The 16378-nt window shown below is 47.2% G+C and overlaps 1 protein-coding gene across 1 annotated transcript in view; it reads right to left on the bottom strand.

Moving 5' to 3' along the window:
* MGRN1 (mahogunin ring finger 1) overlaps positions 1–16378 on the bottom strand; it is a 49746-nt gene that overhangs the window by 13465 nt on the left and 19903 nt on the right. The window contains exons 4-8 of the mRNA XM_009277616.1: positions 14919–15036; positions 10838–10904; positions 7751–7803; positions 5878–5925; positions 1388–1456 (exon numbers count right to left, since the gene is read on the bottom strand). Of these exons, the coding sequence (XP_009275891.1) occupies positions 1388–1456; positions 5878–5925; positions 7751–7803; positions 10838–10904; positions 14919–15036 (355 nt within the window). The remainder of the gene's footprint in view (positions 1–1387; positions 1457–5877; positions 5926–7750; positions 7804–10837; positions 10905–14918; positions 15037–16378) is intronic.

The raw sequence follows: 16378 nt of genomic DNA, 5'->3' as shown, positions 1-16378 counted from the left end.
CAGGGGGATGTTTGGAGCGATGGCGTTTGTCTTCCCAAGTCACCGTTACGCGTGATGGAGCCCTGCTTTCCTGGAGATGGCTGAACACCTGCCCGCTGATGGGAAGGAGTGAATGAATGCCTTGGTTTGCTTTGCTTGCGCGCACAGCTTTTGCTTTACCTATTAAACTGTCTTTATCTCAACCCACAAGTTTTCTCACTTTTACCCTTCCGATTCTCTCCCCCATCCCACTTGGGGGGAGTGAGCAAGCGGCTCTGTGGGGCTTAGTTGCTGGCTGAGGTTAAACCATGACACTGTGCAAGAAAAATCTTTGAAAAGACTTCTCCCTCCTGCCTCTTCAGGTGCTACCTGTTGGCACAGGCAGACAGAGATCACAGGATGCTTTGGGCAGGACACTGCATTGCTTGGAGAGGAAATCCTGCTTGTCTTGCTCTTTGGCTACTCCTCTGTTTGCAAGCCATGCACTACACACACCAGAGCGGTCTGATCCTGAGGCCAGCACTTGGCACACTCTGCAGCCCACGTGGCAGCAAAGGGCAGCTCTACCTAAGGCTAAAGCGAGCATAAAGCAGTCACGTAATCTGCATGGAGCTGTGCAGCAAGCTGGGATTCAGCAGAAGCTCCTGCCTAAAGATGGGCAATGTTTCTGGTTGATGCATTTACATATACATCCCTTAGTGATGCTGTGCTCCCTCTTGCTGGGGAATGCAGGCTGCTCTCTGGACACTGGCCAGCCCTAGAGAGCTCAGTTCCCTGCAATGCTACGGGAACACGCAGTCCCCCCATTAAAAAAAAACAACACGTCACCCACCCCCCAACAAACAGGAGACGATGAAGGAGCCACAGGAGCAAAGCACAGACACACCAGGCGCAACTGCGTTGACTGCAGAGAGGCAGTGAGATGGCGTGGGCACCAGAGGGAAGATTTCAGAGGAGCCTGGGAGGCAATGCTCATTTACATTCAATGAGAAAAAAAAAGATACTCTTGGTTGTGCAAACTGGGAAACACCTAGACTAGCCAGCAGCCTCAGGGCACCGAGAGCAGCAGCTAACACTGGCCCACTCTCTCTACAGGCCCTAAAGATCAGTGCTCTGCCCCATGGGGCACTGATATCCTTCTCTCCCAGCAATTCCAGCCCCAGGGAATACCCTCAAGAGCCTCATGCTACCTAAAATTATCTCAGCACAACTCCACTGATTGTTTGGGCCTTACAACAGTGAGAACCTGCCATCCCTGGGCTTCTTCAGTGCCTGCACACAGACTTGACAGTCATTCTGGGAGGCATCTCCACATTGCCCTGCCAAGCCCCATAGTTAAGCTCAAAAGCAGAAGGTGCAGGCTGGAAACCCACAGCTCAGGGAGCAGGAGCCTCCTGAGAACCTTTACCTTGGTCTCCTGGTTGTTTTTGTTCTCGATGCCGTAGATCTCCTGAAGCAGATAGCTCACCCGGTCAACCTAGGGAAGAAGACAACAGTTGGTGTGCCAGCTGCTCTGTCATTGCTGCTTCGCGATCACCTCCCCTCCCTCCCTGTGTCAAAATGTCCATGGCAGCCGGCTCCCCTAGAGCCACACAAAAAAATTAACAGAAGCAAATATTGCAAAGGATAGCTGGGAGAAGGAGTCTCTCCTTGCTCAAAAAGTGGTGCCCATCCTGTCTGGTCTAAGCAGGAGCCCAACTGATCACTGTTGTCACTATCAAAATAATCTAAAAACTCTGCTTGTCTCAGAGATCAAGAGGGAACAGGCACCCATAGCTCAAATAAGCCAGAGGCAATCAGCCTTCAACAGGCCTTTCCTTCTGTGAAGTACTGCTTAACTTTATCCAAGATGAACTTCCACCCATCTTTGTAACCTCAGTGGACGTGCTGTGCCAACAGCTCGTTACTGGCACATCAATGGCTGCACATCACTTCCCTGTTCATCACCTAGGAGCATAAGGTCAAGCTACTGAAGAGAGACAAACCATCTCCCTTAGCATGAGAAGTGCTCGAGGGACGACATTAGCGCAGTGTCATTTATTACCACCTCCAGGCCCTTGGTGGCATCTCTAAATTGGGGTGTGTGGTGGCAGAAAGCGCTCTAGGCACAGTGGAAGTTGCTCACAGCCCCAAACCTGGGACGTACTCCTCAGAGCCATACCTTTATGCAAACACTGGCAGCTGCCTGCAAACTCCCCCGAGCAGCTGAATTAAAGCACTGAGGCAAGAAAGGCTGATGGTTCAAGTCCCAGCAAGGCAAGCCCCTTCTGCACTGCGGGGTGTTCTCCCCCGTTCCCTAGCTTAGCCAGCAAGAACAGCACGAGACTCTTACAGCTGTGAGGAGCAGCCTCTACAAGGATGCACAAAGATACTGGTCCCTCAAGATTTGGTGCTACACAGCAGCCTCCCCAGAGCAGGGCGTGTTCCTCCGCACAAAACCCCACAACAGGTAAAATGGTGAAGGGGTTGCAAGGTATCAAACTGACACATCTCGCAAATAGGGGAAGGAAACACTTTCTTGCCATCTTCAGTAACTGTCCAGTTGACACCATGCACTGGGAACCCAGTGCTTCAACAGCTCATCAGTCCCACGGCTTTTGGCATTTCCATGTGTAATCGGCCTCTCTCCTCTCCTTTTGTCAAGCCAGGTGCTCAGAAGAGCAATGGCTTTGCCATGGGATTTCAGTGCTGCAGAAGACGTCATATGCCAAGATGGGGGCAGGAGCTAGTTATATCCAGCCTGTTCGCCAGTTTAGAAATGCACTGAACTGGGATGCAGCAGCTTTAACAAACTAATTCCAGAGTCTACCCGTTTAACTCAGCGTGCAGCTTACAATCTGTTCTAGGCCTGCATTTCACAGCAATGAGGTCAGCTGTTGGACTGCTGAGCAAAATCCTCTGCAGAGGCTCACAACTCACCCAGGAAGTTTGGGAACAATTACGTGGGAGATGTCCTTTTGTAACTTGACAGTTCAAAGAGAGTCTTGTTACAGCATCCTGACCCCTCGGAGGATCATGATGAGTGACAGCGAGTGCAGAAGTGGTCAGCTCAAAGCAAAAAAAGAGGTCAGGAAGGAAGAGACCAAAGCCTCTGCAGGAGTCTGCATTCATTTTAACTGCTTGCCTCTAAAAATCCCGAGAAGCTCATGTCCCAGTAGGAAAAGGGTGAGCAGTGCAACATGGCTCTTACTAGAAAGAGTAACCTCTAGGTTTTAAAAGCGGAGGAGTAAATAAGGAGGAGTAGGTGATTGTACACAATGCAGTCCTTCACCTTCACGCTTCTCCGACCCATCCCGCACCACATCATCCTTCCAAAGGCTTCTGTTGCTATATACAGCCTCAGCTGATGCACACAGGAGCCACCAGCCAAGTCCAGGTCATGTTTTTCTGCTGATCCATCTGTTTGCATTCATCCATCTTGAATTTCTTTAAACATGTTGGTACATATATTATGACTGATCTCAGCTGAGAGAACAAAGCAGTTCAGCTCATTAGCTGCTGCTTCCTGCTCCCAAAAAGCTTGAGAGATCGATGCACACAAAAGGTACCTGGGAATCCTGGCAATGGCAAGGAGGGGAGGGCAAAAGAAAAGCAGTGATGGGGAAGAATGTTCAATGTCATACTGCAGACATATACTGTATACCTCTGCTCTATGCTCTTATGGGTGCAGATGCTATCTCAGTTTCAGTGGTACATGTGTTCTTCTAGAAAGAGCTTCCTTCTATTTTAGAAGCCATGAGAGAGAGAACATATAAGCATTACATTTTACAAACTGCCAATAAAAAAAATACCCACAACCAAACACTGAGTGGGAAGGTTACATGCTCTGCCAGTAAAGACAGACAAGCACACACTGTTTCACTGCAGGAGTCAGCTAACCATACTGTGGTAGGGTGGGAACTTCCCTAGAGAGCACTTCCAGCAAGACAGCCCTCCATTTGGGGAGTCTGGAGTGCTAAATGGAGAATGGTACACACTGCATTAGTGTGCGCAGTAACCCAATACCAACTCAGAGAGCTCACAGCCATGTAAGCACTGTTTTTAAACAAACAAACAAAAAAATTTTAAAAAATCCCCCCGAAAACCCACAAGCAAGATAAATGAGCGGCTTTTCCTCAGCTCGTGAATGCTCTTCTCCCATCAGAAGAATATGTGAGAAAGAGGCACCGATGGCATCGCACTGCTCTGCTCCCTCAGCGCTCAGGCAGCCTCTTCCAGCACAGCGCACGAGCTCTCCCTTCACAGGCACGGCTCTTCTGGATGTTCCCACTACAAACCTGCCTTCGCATGCTCTATAGGCTCCTTTCCGGAACAGTCTCTGGCTGTCTCTGTTAAAAATACTTGTGGGACCCAGACTGATCAACTAGCCAGGAGGTCATGCTGCAACACAGCCAAGTTAAGCACCAAGGAAGGGAGGGGAACGCAGGTCAGTCTGGGACACACAGGGCTCAGAACAGACGTCAGGCTGGAGCGGCAAGTAACTCACCGCTAGCACCGGGATAAAGCTCTGGCAGCGAGGGCTAATATTGCTGCCACTGGGCATGAGCAAGTCTGAAGGACAGGCCGTGAGTCTCTGCACAGCACTGGTGAGGCAGATAGTGAATTACTGAACACAATTTTGATATGTGATTAACTGGTACTGTTTAGTGGCCCTTTTCTGACTTGGGGACTGGAAGGAACATCCTAGAGCAAAAAGTGTCTAATCAAGGCACTTAATGACCTTCTTGGTAGTAATAGGCTTTTTAATTCAGATCAGAAAACCCTAGCCATCAATCACAAGCAGCTGAAGTCAAACACATTTAAAGCAGAAACACAGCACACACCTAAAGGTGAAGGGATCGACCACCAAGATCTCATCTGTTTCTCCAAGACATTTCAAGCTGATCCTTGCAGCAGGATTACTACCAGATTTCCTTTCAGAAGCTGAAATTCTTGGCAATCTTAGCAGTTTGCAGTTGCTTATGTATTTCTCTCTATGCAAGACCGGATGCAATTTCAATCTTGATAAGGCAGCGCGCAGCTTCTGCGCATCACACCACACCGGGACGGGCTAAAAAAGGGCTACAGATCCCTAATGTTTCCCTGTTTGCCAGTCTCCCTTCTTCCCTTCCCCTCATAACGCGTGCAGTCTGGTACATAAACAACAGCTTCAAAGCAAGACCGTTTCTGTGACTGCTCAAGTCCCAGGATACTTGTAGAAGACAGGAAAGATGAGCCAAAAGATCTCAGTCCCTGGGGCTGCTCCAAAGATACCATGGGCACAACAAGGAAGCTTGTGCAGGGAGAAGACGATCCCCTAATATCTTAACACACACACATGTGGAAAGCTAACAGTTTTCAGCCTCCAGGTAGGACACGGGGAGCCTGCAAAGATATCCTTCCACACCACAAAACACGGAACCTAAGGAGATCAGGCAATGTCAATGAACAGATGTGCTTCACGCTACTTAACGCACACAGCACCTAAGCTCGCTTATGCAAACCTGATTTACTTGCACCTATGCAGACATGGAAGCATCGGTACTGTGGGATGTCTAGGGGCTCTGCCAGTTTTGTATTCAAGCGCCAAATGCCAGCAAGGCAGGAACACATAGGGAAGACTGGATCTATACATAGTGCCTGCCTCCCAGAGAAGCACAAAGAGACCTGCACCGTTGTTCTGCCAGTCCCACGCTGCCATATTTGTTCCCCCAACACACATCTGGCTGTGCAACAACCCACCCGACGTTAAGGGTTGCCAGCAGCTCACTGCCTTTGCTTGTGATATCTGCGCCAACAAGGTGAGATCTCAGGCTCTCAGTGAACTAACACTGAAGCTTCCCACTGGGTACAGTCGGGCACCTGCAGGACACCAGCAAATGTCTTTAATCAAGCAGTAGACAGGAAACGGGTACTTACGATCTGCTTCTGTTTTAACGGCTTCACGGAAAAACTGCCATCAACGTGCTAGCAGGAAAAAAAGGAAATGTGTTAAATAGCTGAAGTGCACAAATTAAGAGTAAAACAGACTTTTTAAAACAGACTCAAGCCACTTTCCAATCTCACGAGACAGAAATTTCCAAAGCTTCACTTCTGCCCTCATGCTAATACATTCCCAATACGTGTGTATTCTCCTGCTTTCCATAAGGTGCTATTATCAAGTGCTGGCCACAGGATGCTAGAACGGGAAGCTGGGACAAATCCAGGTCCAAGCGAGAGCTCTACTCCCTGACCACTGAGGCTGGGCTTACTGCAACAGCGCTATGTTTGGATACTTGGAAAACAGCAACTAGACACACTCTTTTGTAAGTAAAAGTCATACTCGCATCATCAGATCCAAAGCCTAACCTGAACCTAGCTACAACCAAAAAGCTATGAAGGCAATAGCCAGTGGAGCACAGGTGAGTCTCGCAGATGAGGAAGGCAAACGTGTGGAATATTTCAAAATCAGGCTGTAACACACAGGAAGCTGGTGGTCTCATCTATTTTTCTCTCCTCAGAAATGGTTGATCATTCATTTTGCAAGGCTAGGGGGTCTCCGTCTACAGCACAACTCCAAACACTACAGCCTTCCCCAAGGGCCCACTGCCCACGCTGTCCTCTCCCAGGTGTTGCTGAACAATGACTGAGGGATACCACTGTGTTTTGTTTTTCCAGATCAGCTGGAGGAGGAAACTGGAAGAATAACATCCCTGCCCTAGTCCCAGGGGTGCTGCAGCTGCCCATCTCATTTCTGACAGATCTCTAATTGCCAGGAATAGAACTACCTACAGAGCCAGTGCTCAGAGAAGCCTTTCTAACACAGGAAAACTCATTTTCTTCACATACTAAGCCCATCAAAAAAGCAACCTAGAACACTTAGAGCATCTTCCAGCCACAGGGCTTCCTTAGGACTGACTGTGCTTCCCATGCCCTCTGACTCAGCTTGTCACCATCCACATTATCCACCTAGGAGGAACAGAGTAAGACCTGTCAACTTGCTCAAGGATATGGCAGGAACCAAGCAGATTGAGAAGAAGTCGTCAGTCCACATGCCAGCCTGGAAGCGGGGAATTTCTAACAGCACAGCGTTGATGCTGCTCCCCTCTACAGGCCCAGCTCTGCTCCAGCATCTCTTGCCTCACCTTAGCATGTCACTACAAGTATCACTTGTCCAGGATACGTGTCTGCAGTATTACCACAACCAGACACAACATGGTGCGGTTATGGATCTTGCAACTGTTTTCAAGGTCCAGTTATCATGGGAAGAGAGCTTGTTATCAAGACTTGTGCATACAGCTTGGCTTAGCCTTACTATGTAGGCAGCAGTCAGCTACAACAAACATGCCACTGAAAAGTAGTGGAGCTCAAAGTCTTTATGCAGGATGTATCCTAATTCTTTAAAAGGGCTTGGTGCTACATGTAAACTAAGGCCAAACAATGGTGCAACGGGGTCTGGACACAGCAGATCCAGTTCTGCAAAGAGAGCACGAGGCCCTGGAAAACTGCACGGTAGCAGCCATGGTCAACACCTTCCACCTTCAAACACGACAGCCACTGAGGCACACCCTCTCCCCACACACAGGAAACACCAGCTACAATTAGCCAAGTGACCAGTTCTGGTACAAATGATAATTACAGGCTGCAAGCAAAGCTGCTGCAAGCAATTATTTGTACTACAATAGCACTCGGGAACTCCAGTCATGGGCCAGGACTCCACTGTGGTAAGTGTTATATAAATACAAACTAATGACCCATGGAAATGTTTACATATACAAGGACAGGGACAGAGGGGAAAAAATAACCCATTTACCTTTTCAAATGCAGCCAGAAGAACATGGGCATGACCCGTCACCTCAACCACCACTGCAAAAAGAAGAGCAGCAGTCCTGGTTAAACCTTGAAAACAGCACAAGCATAGAACTACCACAAGCTGAATTTTAGTCCATTTATAATTTCTAAACCACCACCTGTTCTATTTTCATCTCCTCTTGCAATTTAAAACTTTTCTTGTCTTGTCATTAGGTTGGTTCATCTCACACTCCTGCGGAGCAAGAACAAAACCCTGCTGGGCTCTGTGGTGGGCCATACACAGGCATGCCTTCATTATCTTGGGTGCTCTGAACTATCCCATTTTGTTTTCAGAGGTTGGAAAGGGAAAGTAAAACAAAGAGCTCAGTAGGATTCTGCTCTCCCCTCCAATTCCTGTTTTTAATTAGCTGAATTTATCACAGAGATTAATAAATCCATCTGGTTTAACAGCAGTTGTCAGTACTTCCAGCCCTGGTACTTATCACTATTTCACTCTAATCCAACATGCTTATAAAACATTTATTTCTCACACCAATTTTGGACACTGAAACATCTCTGTGCAGTTCTCTGATTTTTCTTCCCCAAAGACAAACATCACGTCTTCCCTCTTCCAAACTCGGGGATTCCTCTTAATCCAATAGCATTGCGAAGGGGCTGTCAGAGGTTTCTGTACTGCATTCGTGGCTCCCTCAGCAAATACAGAATAGAGGAAGCCGAGGTACAACCCCAGTCTCTCTGGCTCAAGACTCTAAGGTTCTGTTCAGCTCCAACTGGTTGGACCCTTTTACTTAATTACGTTCAGACTCATCATATGGAAATGGGAGACAGAAGTCATGGGGGCGTCACCGAGGGAAGGGAAGGCACGTAACCACCTCGCCCTGCCTGGACCGACGAGTACCCGGGCTGTGCTCAGCACATGCAGAAGAGCTGGCAGACACTACTATCAGCTCTGTGCCAGAAAGTTAACAGCTGAAGGAAGCAACTCCTGTGTTGTCTAAAAGGCAGAGGAGCTCAAGAGCTTCCTTTGGGCCCCCACAACACAGAGACAACACGAGGAACCATTCACTGGACTACAGCACAGTGACCACGTCTGGAAACAGCAGTATGTGGGAGAAGAGAGTCCGTGCCTGCAGATTTGCTGGGTAACGGAGATTGGTCGTGGCAATTTGGGTGCGCTCAGGAACGTAATGGCATGCAGAAAAGAGGGCTAAAACTGGGAATTCATCTCCTTGCTCCACCCACTGCCAGCCAAGAGCAAGGCTGTTCCAGCTCACTCTGTAAATGAAACTCAGGTCCCTCCCTGCAGTTTGAATAGCCAAGTAAGAGATAACAGCTATCGCTTCCCTTCATACCCTCCGTGGCATTCAAGCAGCATGTGTGGCTGGAGCTGTGCGGCCCGTTCTGTGCGGCACCTTCCCTCCCCTAAGGGTTTCTGTACATTTCCCTGAGAGCATTCCCGCTGGCAGGAATGGGAGAGGGCTAACACTGCAAGCTCACATTCAAGGCACGCAAACATCTCCTGGCAGAATTCAGACCAAACCAACATCTCGCTGACTGCTATTTTAATTTGCCATTCAATTTTATTTAACACAACAAGTTACAGGCCAGCTGTAATTTTCCAGGTGCTCCAAACGCACAAGGCCAGCTCCTTCCAGTCCCATCAGTTAAAAAAGAACCAAAATACACAACAATTTCCTCAAATCTCTCTCAAGTGTCACATATTTTTGTGCTGATATTCTTTCCAGGAGAGGATTTAAAAGCAATTGCCTTTCCAGGTTATTAAAATAGATGACAGTACGCTATTGGCTAAGACTGAGCATGGTATGTGCATACATGTATGCTTCCCATGCTGCCTCCTGTTCTATTTTTGGTCCTTCTAGGCATGCCCAACATTAGGAAGTACAAATACCTTGCCAAAAGCTTCATAAAGAGAGGAAGGTGTTTTATATTTATGGTCAGGAAATATACATATATGTCAATTTTACTAACCGTGCCTGAAATCACTAAAAATAGATGCACTTTAGAAGTAATTTCCTTTATGTTGCACTGTGCTTTGTTAGTCACACTTTAAATTGGTTCATCCAGTTCTATTTCGCTCCGCCTGGAGGACTGTAAAATAACGCAGTGAGTTTCTGGGCACTTTCACATCTACAACATAAGAAACTGAGCAAGTGACTGCACTAAACAACGCAATCAACAATGGATTTTTTCCTTTCTAATTATTGTTAAATTTTGTACAAAACGTTACAAAACGCAGAAGTGAAATGCTGGTCCTGCTGACCACAACAGCCCCCAATTTTAGAGAAAACGGGACTTTCTTGTGCCCTTTTCATTGCTGACGCTCAGAATGAGTGCAACCACACGGGGCCCAAAAGCACACACCCCCTAAGGAAAATACTGCGCAAGGTGAGTAACAATCTAAACATTTACTGGACTTCCTTCTCCAGAATGGCAACGTGCTTTAAAAATAATTGACAATATTATTTCTCGTGAAAGGTTAGGCTCTTTTACTATAACCGTTCAGCACCCTTCAGAAAAAGCAGGAGAATTTTAAACTGCTGAATGAAGCTGTATTTGGTGGAACAGTGGCCTGAGCATTTTAAAGCCATTTCTTTTTCTCTGACCATTCCTAGGGGAAGGCCCACCCTACAGTTAGCTATAGCTTTTATGAAGACAACTTACCCCTCAAAGAGGGGGAAAAAGACCAACTCCCTCCTTGCCTTACAAACTGCAAATGCAAAACCCAAAGAGAAAGGAAGTAATTTGCTCCAATTTGTGCCTGGCATTGGTGGCAGAGCCAGGAGCTCTCCTAAACACTATTCCAACACTAAATGTCTGGCCATTTTTCCTGTAAAACTGAGGCTATTTTAAAAGCATGTTTTTGTGTAAGAACCCGTGGTTATCTGGGCCCTTTTAATACAGGGAAGTTAAGGTGAACTCCTGAAATATTTTTATTCTGGAAAGGCTCCCCAAGCCTTTGCTACAAGTAAAATGTTTTCTTCACTGCAGAAGGAGGCCTGCCCTGAAGGAGTCACATAACCTCAAAGAGAGCTAGAAGACGACCAAGGAAGCACACCACCATGCTTACCGTCCCCTTCATCCACCACCGCTCGGATGACCACAGGGAACACGCCACGATCCAAGTCGAAGTTCAGCTGAGGGAAAGAAATGAGATGAGGTTAGACAATTCACACCAGGCTTGCCTGAAGACAATGCTCGAGATAGCGTTAACATCAGAGGAATGAAGGCCCCTTCTGATGGGCCCCAGTCCCTGGTCTCAAAAGGACACGACAGAGCAGAAGGATTTAAAATTCCGGCACCAACTTTCAAAGGGAGTCAACCAGAATAACTACAACATATATACATTGACATGGCACTAAACACCAGCCGTGGCTAGCAAAGCAAAGGATCTCCAATTGAATTTTATATGGTATTTAATTCTCATTAATTCATATATCCTAAAAGTCGCCTGAGTGATTTGTCGTAGGACAAGTTTCTCAAAATACATCTAGTGCCATAGTTTTGCTTGCGTATGGTAGGATATACCGGTTATAGCACAGCAGCACACATTATGCTCCCTACACCACAAAAGAAACCCTGACTCTTGTATGAAGTTCTTGAAGACATAGAGAAAAATCTGTAAAACTTCAAGCTCACACAACACTTTAAGGAAACACCAGACTGATTTCCATCTCTTGGCATGTTATGAAATTCAGGTCATTGACCTGTTAATCGGCAAGAGTGAAAATTTAAGATCTCACTTGAGTGCAAGGAAAACAGACTCAATTTCTTCCTTTGCCCTGCACTTCATTAAAGCACTTCAAAAGCTCCACGTCATCTTACAAACACAAGAAAAATGCAACCTTACAAACACTGTCCTATGCCAGGAACGGAAGTGGCTCAGAGACTGGATTTCTGGTGGTTTTGGTTAATTACTGACTTGGGGTTTTTTGTCTCATCTCTTGCCAAGAGAGAAAAAGATGTCATTTCACCATGGTGCTCCAGGTAGTCTGTTTTCAGTTCTCCAGTTAAAACTGAGACCCAATTCGAAGCGCCGCAGCACCGTTCAGGTAGTGCTTTGGGGCTTCCCTCACTTTCCCGCAGCCCCACCATCATTTGCAGCGTGATTTTCTCCAGCCAGTCCCTCAAAAGATAAACTACCAAGATAGCCATTGGCATTGGCACCAACGGCAATCCAAAACACCCAGTCTGGAAGGAAGGTGACCCTCACCGTGAGCTGAAATGGTTCCTCCTCAAATAAATTACAACCTAAATGTTCATCCTGAAGTGAACGATAACTGTACACTGAGAGACGATATACCCTGTCAGCCACCAGTCAAGTGTGCCATAGCCCATTAGCCACACGGCCGCACCTCTGCCAAGAGCTGCAGGAACGCGCTTCGGACTGCAAGAGCTCACCAACCTTCCACGGGAGGCGCAGGGGGAAGAGGGAATTGCAAGTCTGCTGCTCTTCTGTCCATAGCTGCACGCTCCTCGTGCAGGTTGCATGCCTTTGGGGCCACTCAGCTTCCGTAGCGCTTTCCAGAAGCAACTCTTAGCTGCGTAACAAAGCTTTGCACACACACATCCATTCAGATGTGCATACCTGATTCCGAATAGAAAGCATGCGCTGGAAGACCTTACGATTTGACCTAGCTAGTCTTCAGACATGAGGGATATTGATTTTCATCCTCTGTATGATGGTTTTACATTTCATTCCTCCTTTAAACTACCAGAATCTATTCTCCTTCCAAAACAGCAGAGTAACAGAGCGAACACAAAAATCTCATTTAACCTCTCAGTATTTGTTACAGAAGAAACTCATTGAGCCACTATTTTCCAGCTTGCATTTTTGAATCATTACGGCATGCCACAGAGGGAAAATTCATCGAGGACAATTGATTAAAATTGCTCAAAGGAGCTTACGGTTTTGCTTTGCTTCCTGCTCTGATTTATTACTGGACGACAACAGTTACTGTTTGTCCATTTGAAGGGAAAGTCACATCATAGAACTGTGGTTGCTTTACGATATAAAATTTTGCGTTCTCAAACAAAAGGCCTCTTTAAGGGTCCATTTCACATTCATTTTTAGGGACCTGAAAACAACTGTCTCAACACAAGCCATACACCACAACTTGCAAGCAAACCAGTGTACTACGAAGACAAAGTAAACTTTTACAAAGCTTTCCACATAACAACCCAACGCGGCATTATTTTCCCTTCTGTTGGCCAGCCAAGAACTACATCATATGCGAGTATTACACTGAGCAAAAATATGAAGTAAATCCGGGTTTTTTGGACAACACCAATAACAAAGCTGGAAAGCAATCTGAAGCATGCAATTGTACACAGCTGAGTGATGACACTCTGCCAGCTGTCTCAGATAAAAGTGCTGCATTTCAGTGGCCGGTTAAGAAGATTTAGCCATATGCATTTTACTGGACTTGAGAGGACAAGGACTGATATGTACACAGAGCCGAAATGGGAGAAGAAACTCTTCCGAATCACAGTGCTTGTTCCACATTTTCTCCACAACCAGAGCTCCCAGTAACACCAATGAAAAAAGAGGAGACAGAGGATGCAGCAGAATCAAGCAAAGGGAGTTAGAAGCTTACTTTTCCACAGCATCTCTCCCTTTAAGCTGTCAAAAGGACATGACTTTAGTACTCGAGTTAAAACCTTGCTGGCAGGAACAAAAGTGAAAATTAAGCTTCTCGATTCTTTAAGAAGAAAGGGATCTGAGCTCCTACTTTCCAGCTCTCAGACGACAGAAGGGATTGAAAAGCAGCTCTTCCAGGCTTTTGTAGGCTGAACTTGTGAAATCATATATTGGCAGAGAAGCCAAGACATCAGGAGACCAGACTCTGCAGGCTCTTGGTAACCGCCATGGCATTTGTTAAGGCACGGGACTGATTATAGTTATAACTGTAACTTCAAGACAATAGCTATTCAATCTTTTCAAAATACATGAAAGATTACTTTTTTCCTTTCTTTTTTTTTGTTTCTTTTTTCTTTTCTTTTTTTTTTTAAATAGGTAGAGTTATCCACCAGGGTTCACATACACAGTACTCTTATACAGGCTTGGGTCAGGAAATGAACACTGTATCAGTGTTAACCTGGGAGAGGGGTCCACAGAAACAAATGCGTTAGCAGTAGCTACAGACCAACTCCTCTGCATCAGAAATCTCTTACGGCAATTCTGCACAGAGCAGGGGAAAGACCAAGGTGTTCCTGCCCTGCGCCACGTGCAGGGGAAGCCCTTGGGCCAAAGCTCAGAGGCTCAAGAAGCAGAGAGTTACTGCCTGGGTTGGAATTTTGCAAAGATAGCAAAATTAATAGGACTCCACAGGTCTTGCTATGTAGTAAAAGCCAGAGAACTTAATTAAAACCAAGCCCTCGTCTGTTTGCAGTTATGGGTTAAACTAAAAGGAGGAAGGCATTCCCTTATTCCGCATTAATGCACCAGTGTGAGTCTGCCCCAGAAGGGAGAGTATCCCCCCACAACACTGTACTGCTAGAGTTAATAATGCAGGATGTGGCCCTTAAACAGAGCAGGACTCTTCTAGAGCAGTGGTCTCCAAACTATTTTGACTATTCATCCCATCAGTAAAAAATTTTGAGCACGTACTCCCAATATATGTATATTCATTATTAATAAGATATATACATGTACTACTGAAGCTCTTCCCGCACCCCAATGAATTGTCTTGCAAGCACCCCACTTTAGAGATCACTGTTGTAGAGGACCAGCCAAAAAAACAAAACCAAAAAGCCACCAAAACAGAGAGATCAAGACAGACATTTGTTCCCACAAGCTTTTTGGCTGGCAGGGAGAGGAAGGCTAAGGAGTGGCGGGTTCCTCCAGGAAGAGCTCCAGTGCCAATCTCTGCAGTCCCCCTCCTACACCAGATGTGGGGATGCCAGCTGATCAGCGATATCAGAAGTTGCTTCTCTGGGTTTCTTCCCTGTTTGCCTGATCTACCTGCCAATTTCTCATACAGTGTTCATGCCTGCTCCTCCCAGGGCCCCATTCGTCTCATACCCACAAAACATGCCATGGCAGCTGGGAGAGGGTGTCTTCCAGCCATAACTTCATGGCACTAAATGGAATCCAGTGCTTCTGGGACAACTGGGTTGTGGAAAGAAGGGGACACTGAGAAGAGGCTTACCTCATCATCCTTCCAGTCTGAGAAATCAATCTTGAAGGAAGGCAGGGAGAATTGCTGGCTTACCCCTCTCTTGTAATGAACCGTCTCCGACTGCAGAGAGGGATTCTTTGTGCTGTATCTGAAGAAAGGGGGGAAAAAGAAAACTTGCTGCAACAAATGATTGCTCTCTGCTAGGCTCTCATTCATTCACGCCTGTCCGCCTTTCAGGAATCACAAGTGGCAGCTCTAAGAGGCAGAGCTGGCAGGGGCTGGCAGCCATTCAGTGGGGATACAAAAAGGGAAGGGAAAGGTCAAAGCAAGAAGGTGAGCACAGGGAAGGGAAAGCAGCGCAGACAGGCAAGGTCTGATTGGATCCATACTGACCTGCCTGGAAACACTGGGTGTCAGAGGAGTACAGTGGAGTGCGGGCAGCCTGGCAAAGGCTAGCTCACTAAATCCAGGGCCTAGACAACGCTGGCTTTCAGCCCAGCACACAGTCTTAATATCTGCAGGAAACCCAGGAAGAACAAGCAATGATCTAACAGTGGCAACACACAACCCAACATGGCGCCGAAAGCTCTCCGGTGCCTCTGCGGGACAGCTCTGCAGTGAGAAACGCTGCTTGGCTCGCCATCATCCTGGTAAGCAAGAGCCATTCCAATTCACTCCTCTACTCCTCATGTGCTTCCCCAGCGGTGTTGCAGGGCTACCAACACCACCAGAGAGACACCAACTAGTCCTCCACGCCGGCCACCTAGAGAAGAGTCACAATTCTTCCCCTGTCTCAAGGCCCGGCACTAAAACGCCAGCACTGACAGGCTGGGATGAACACCTCTGGAATGGGAGCATAGCTATCATCCACCATCTTCTGCACCCAGAGCCCATCCAGCGCTGTCTGCCCAAGAGAGACGTTTCACTGCCCACTGACCGGCCCTACGGACAGCGTGATTCACAGTGGGCTACAGTGGCAAAACAGGATCAAGAAGTTTTCACCCCTTTCTGGAGGGTGATTTCTGAGCTGGATGTGCACAGCCTCTCACTATGCCACTTCCAGCACAGGAGAGGAGGCAGCGAACTGCAAAGCAGAGTGGGAACATCTGAAGCTGTTTTTACCACCAAAGCCTTTGCTGTCGAGCTACCAACCGTGTGTTCGGAGCATGTTGACAAACCGGAGAGAAAGCGAGAGATCCCTTGCCCAAGAGGCTTACACCGCAGAAACAACCACCTCCCTTGGCACAGTGACGAGACAGGTCTAGCTCCAGCTCTACAAGAAAGACTTTAACAGCCGGTCACAGTAATGGGACGTTATCTCTTCTGCACACTAATCATCACTTCCTAAGCAGAGCTTCACACAGTGAGACTGCAAGAGCGCTGGCCTCCAGCCACTGCGTGCTGAACAGCTACAAGCTTGAAGCCTTGTTGACTGTTCAAACTTGATTGCCACGGTTCTTGATCAACCAGACAGCCTGGGGACAGGCTCC

Source organism: Aptenodytes forsteri, unplaced genomic scaffold, assembly GCF_000699145.1.
Source record: "Aptenodytes forsteri isolate BGI_AS27 unplaced genomic scaffold, ASM69914v1 Scaffold26, whole genome shotgun sequence".
In the NCBI taxonomy this organism is placed as follows: Eukaryota; Metazoa; Chordata; class Aves; order Sphenisciformes; family Spheniscidae; genus Aptenodytes; species Aptenodytes forsteri.
The sequence above is the reverse complement of the archived record's forward strand: the minus strand, read 5'-3'. Positions and strand labels throughout refer to the sequence as shown.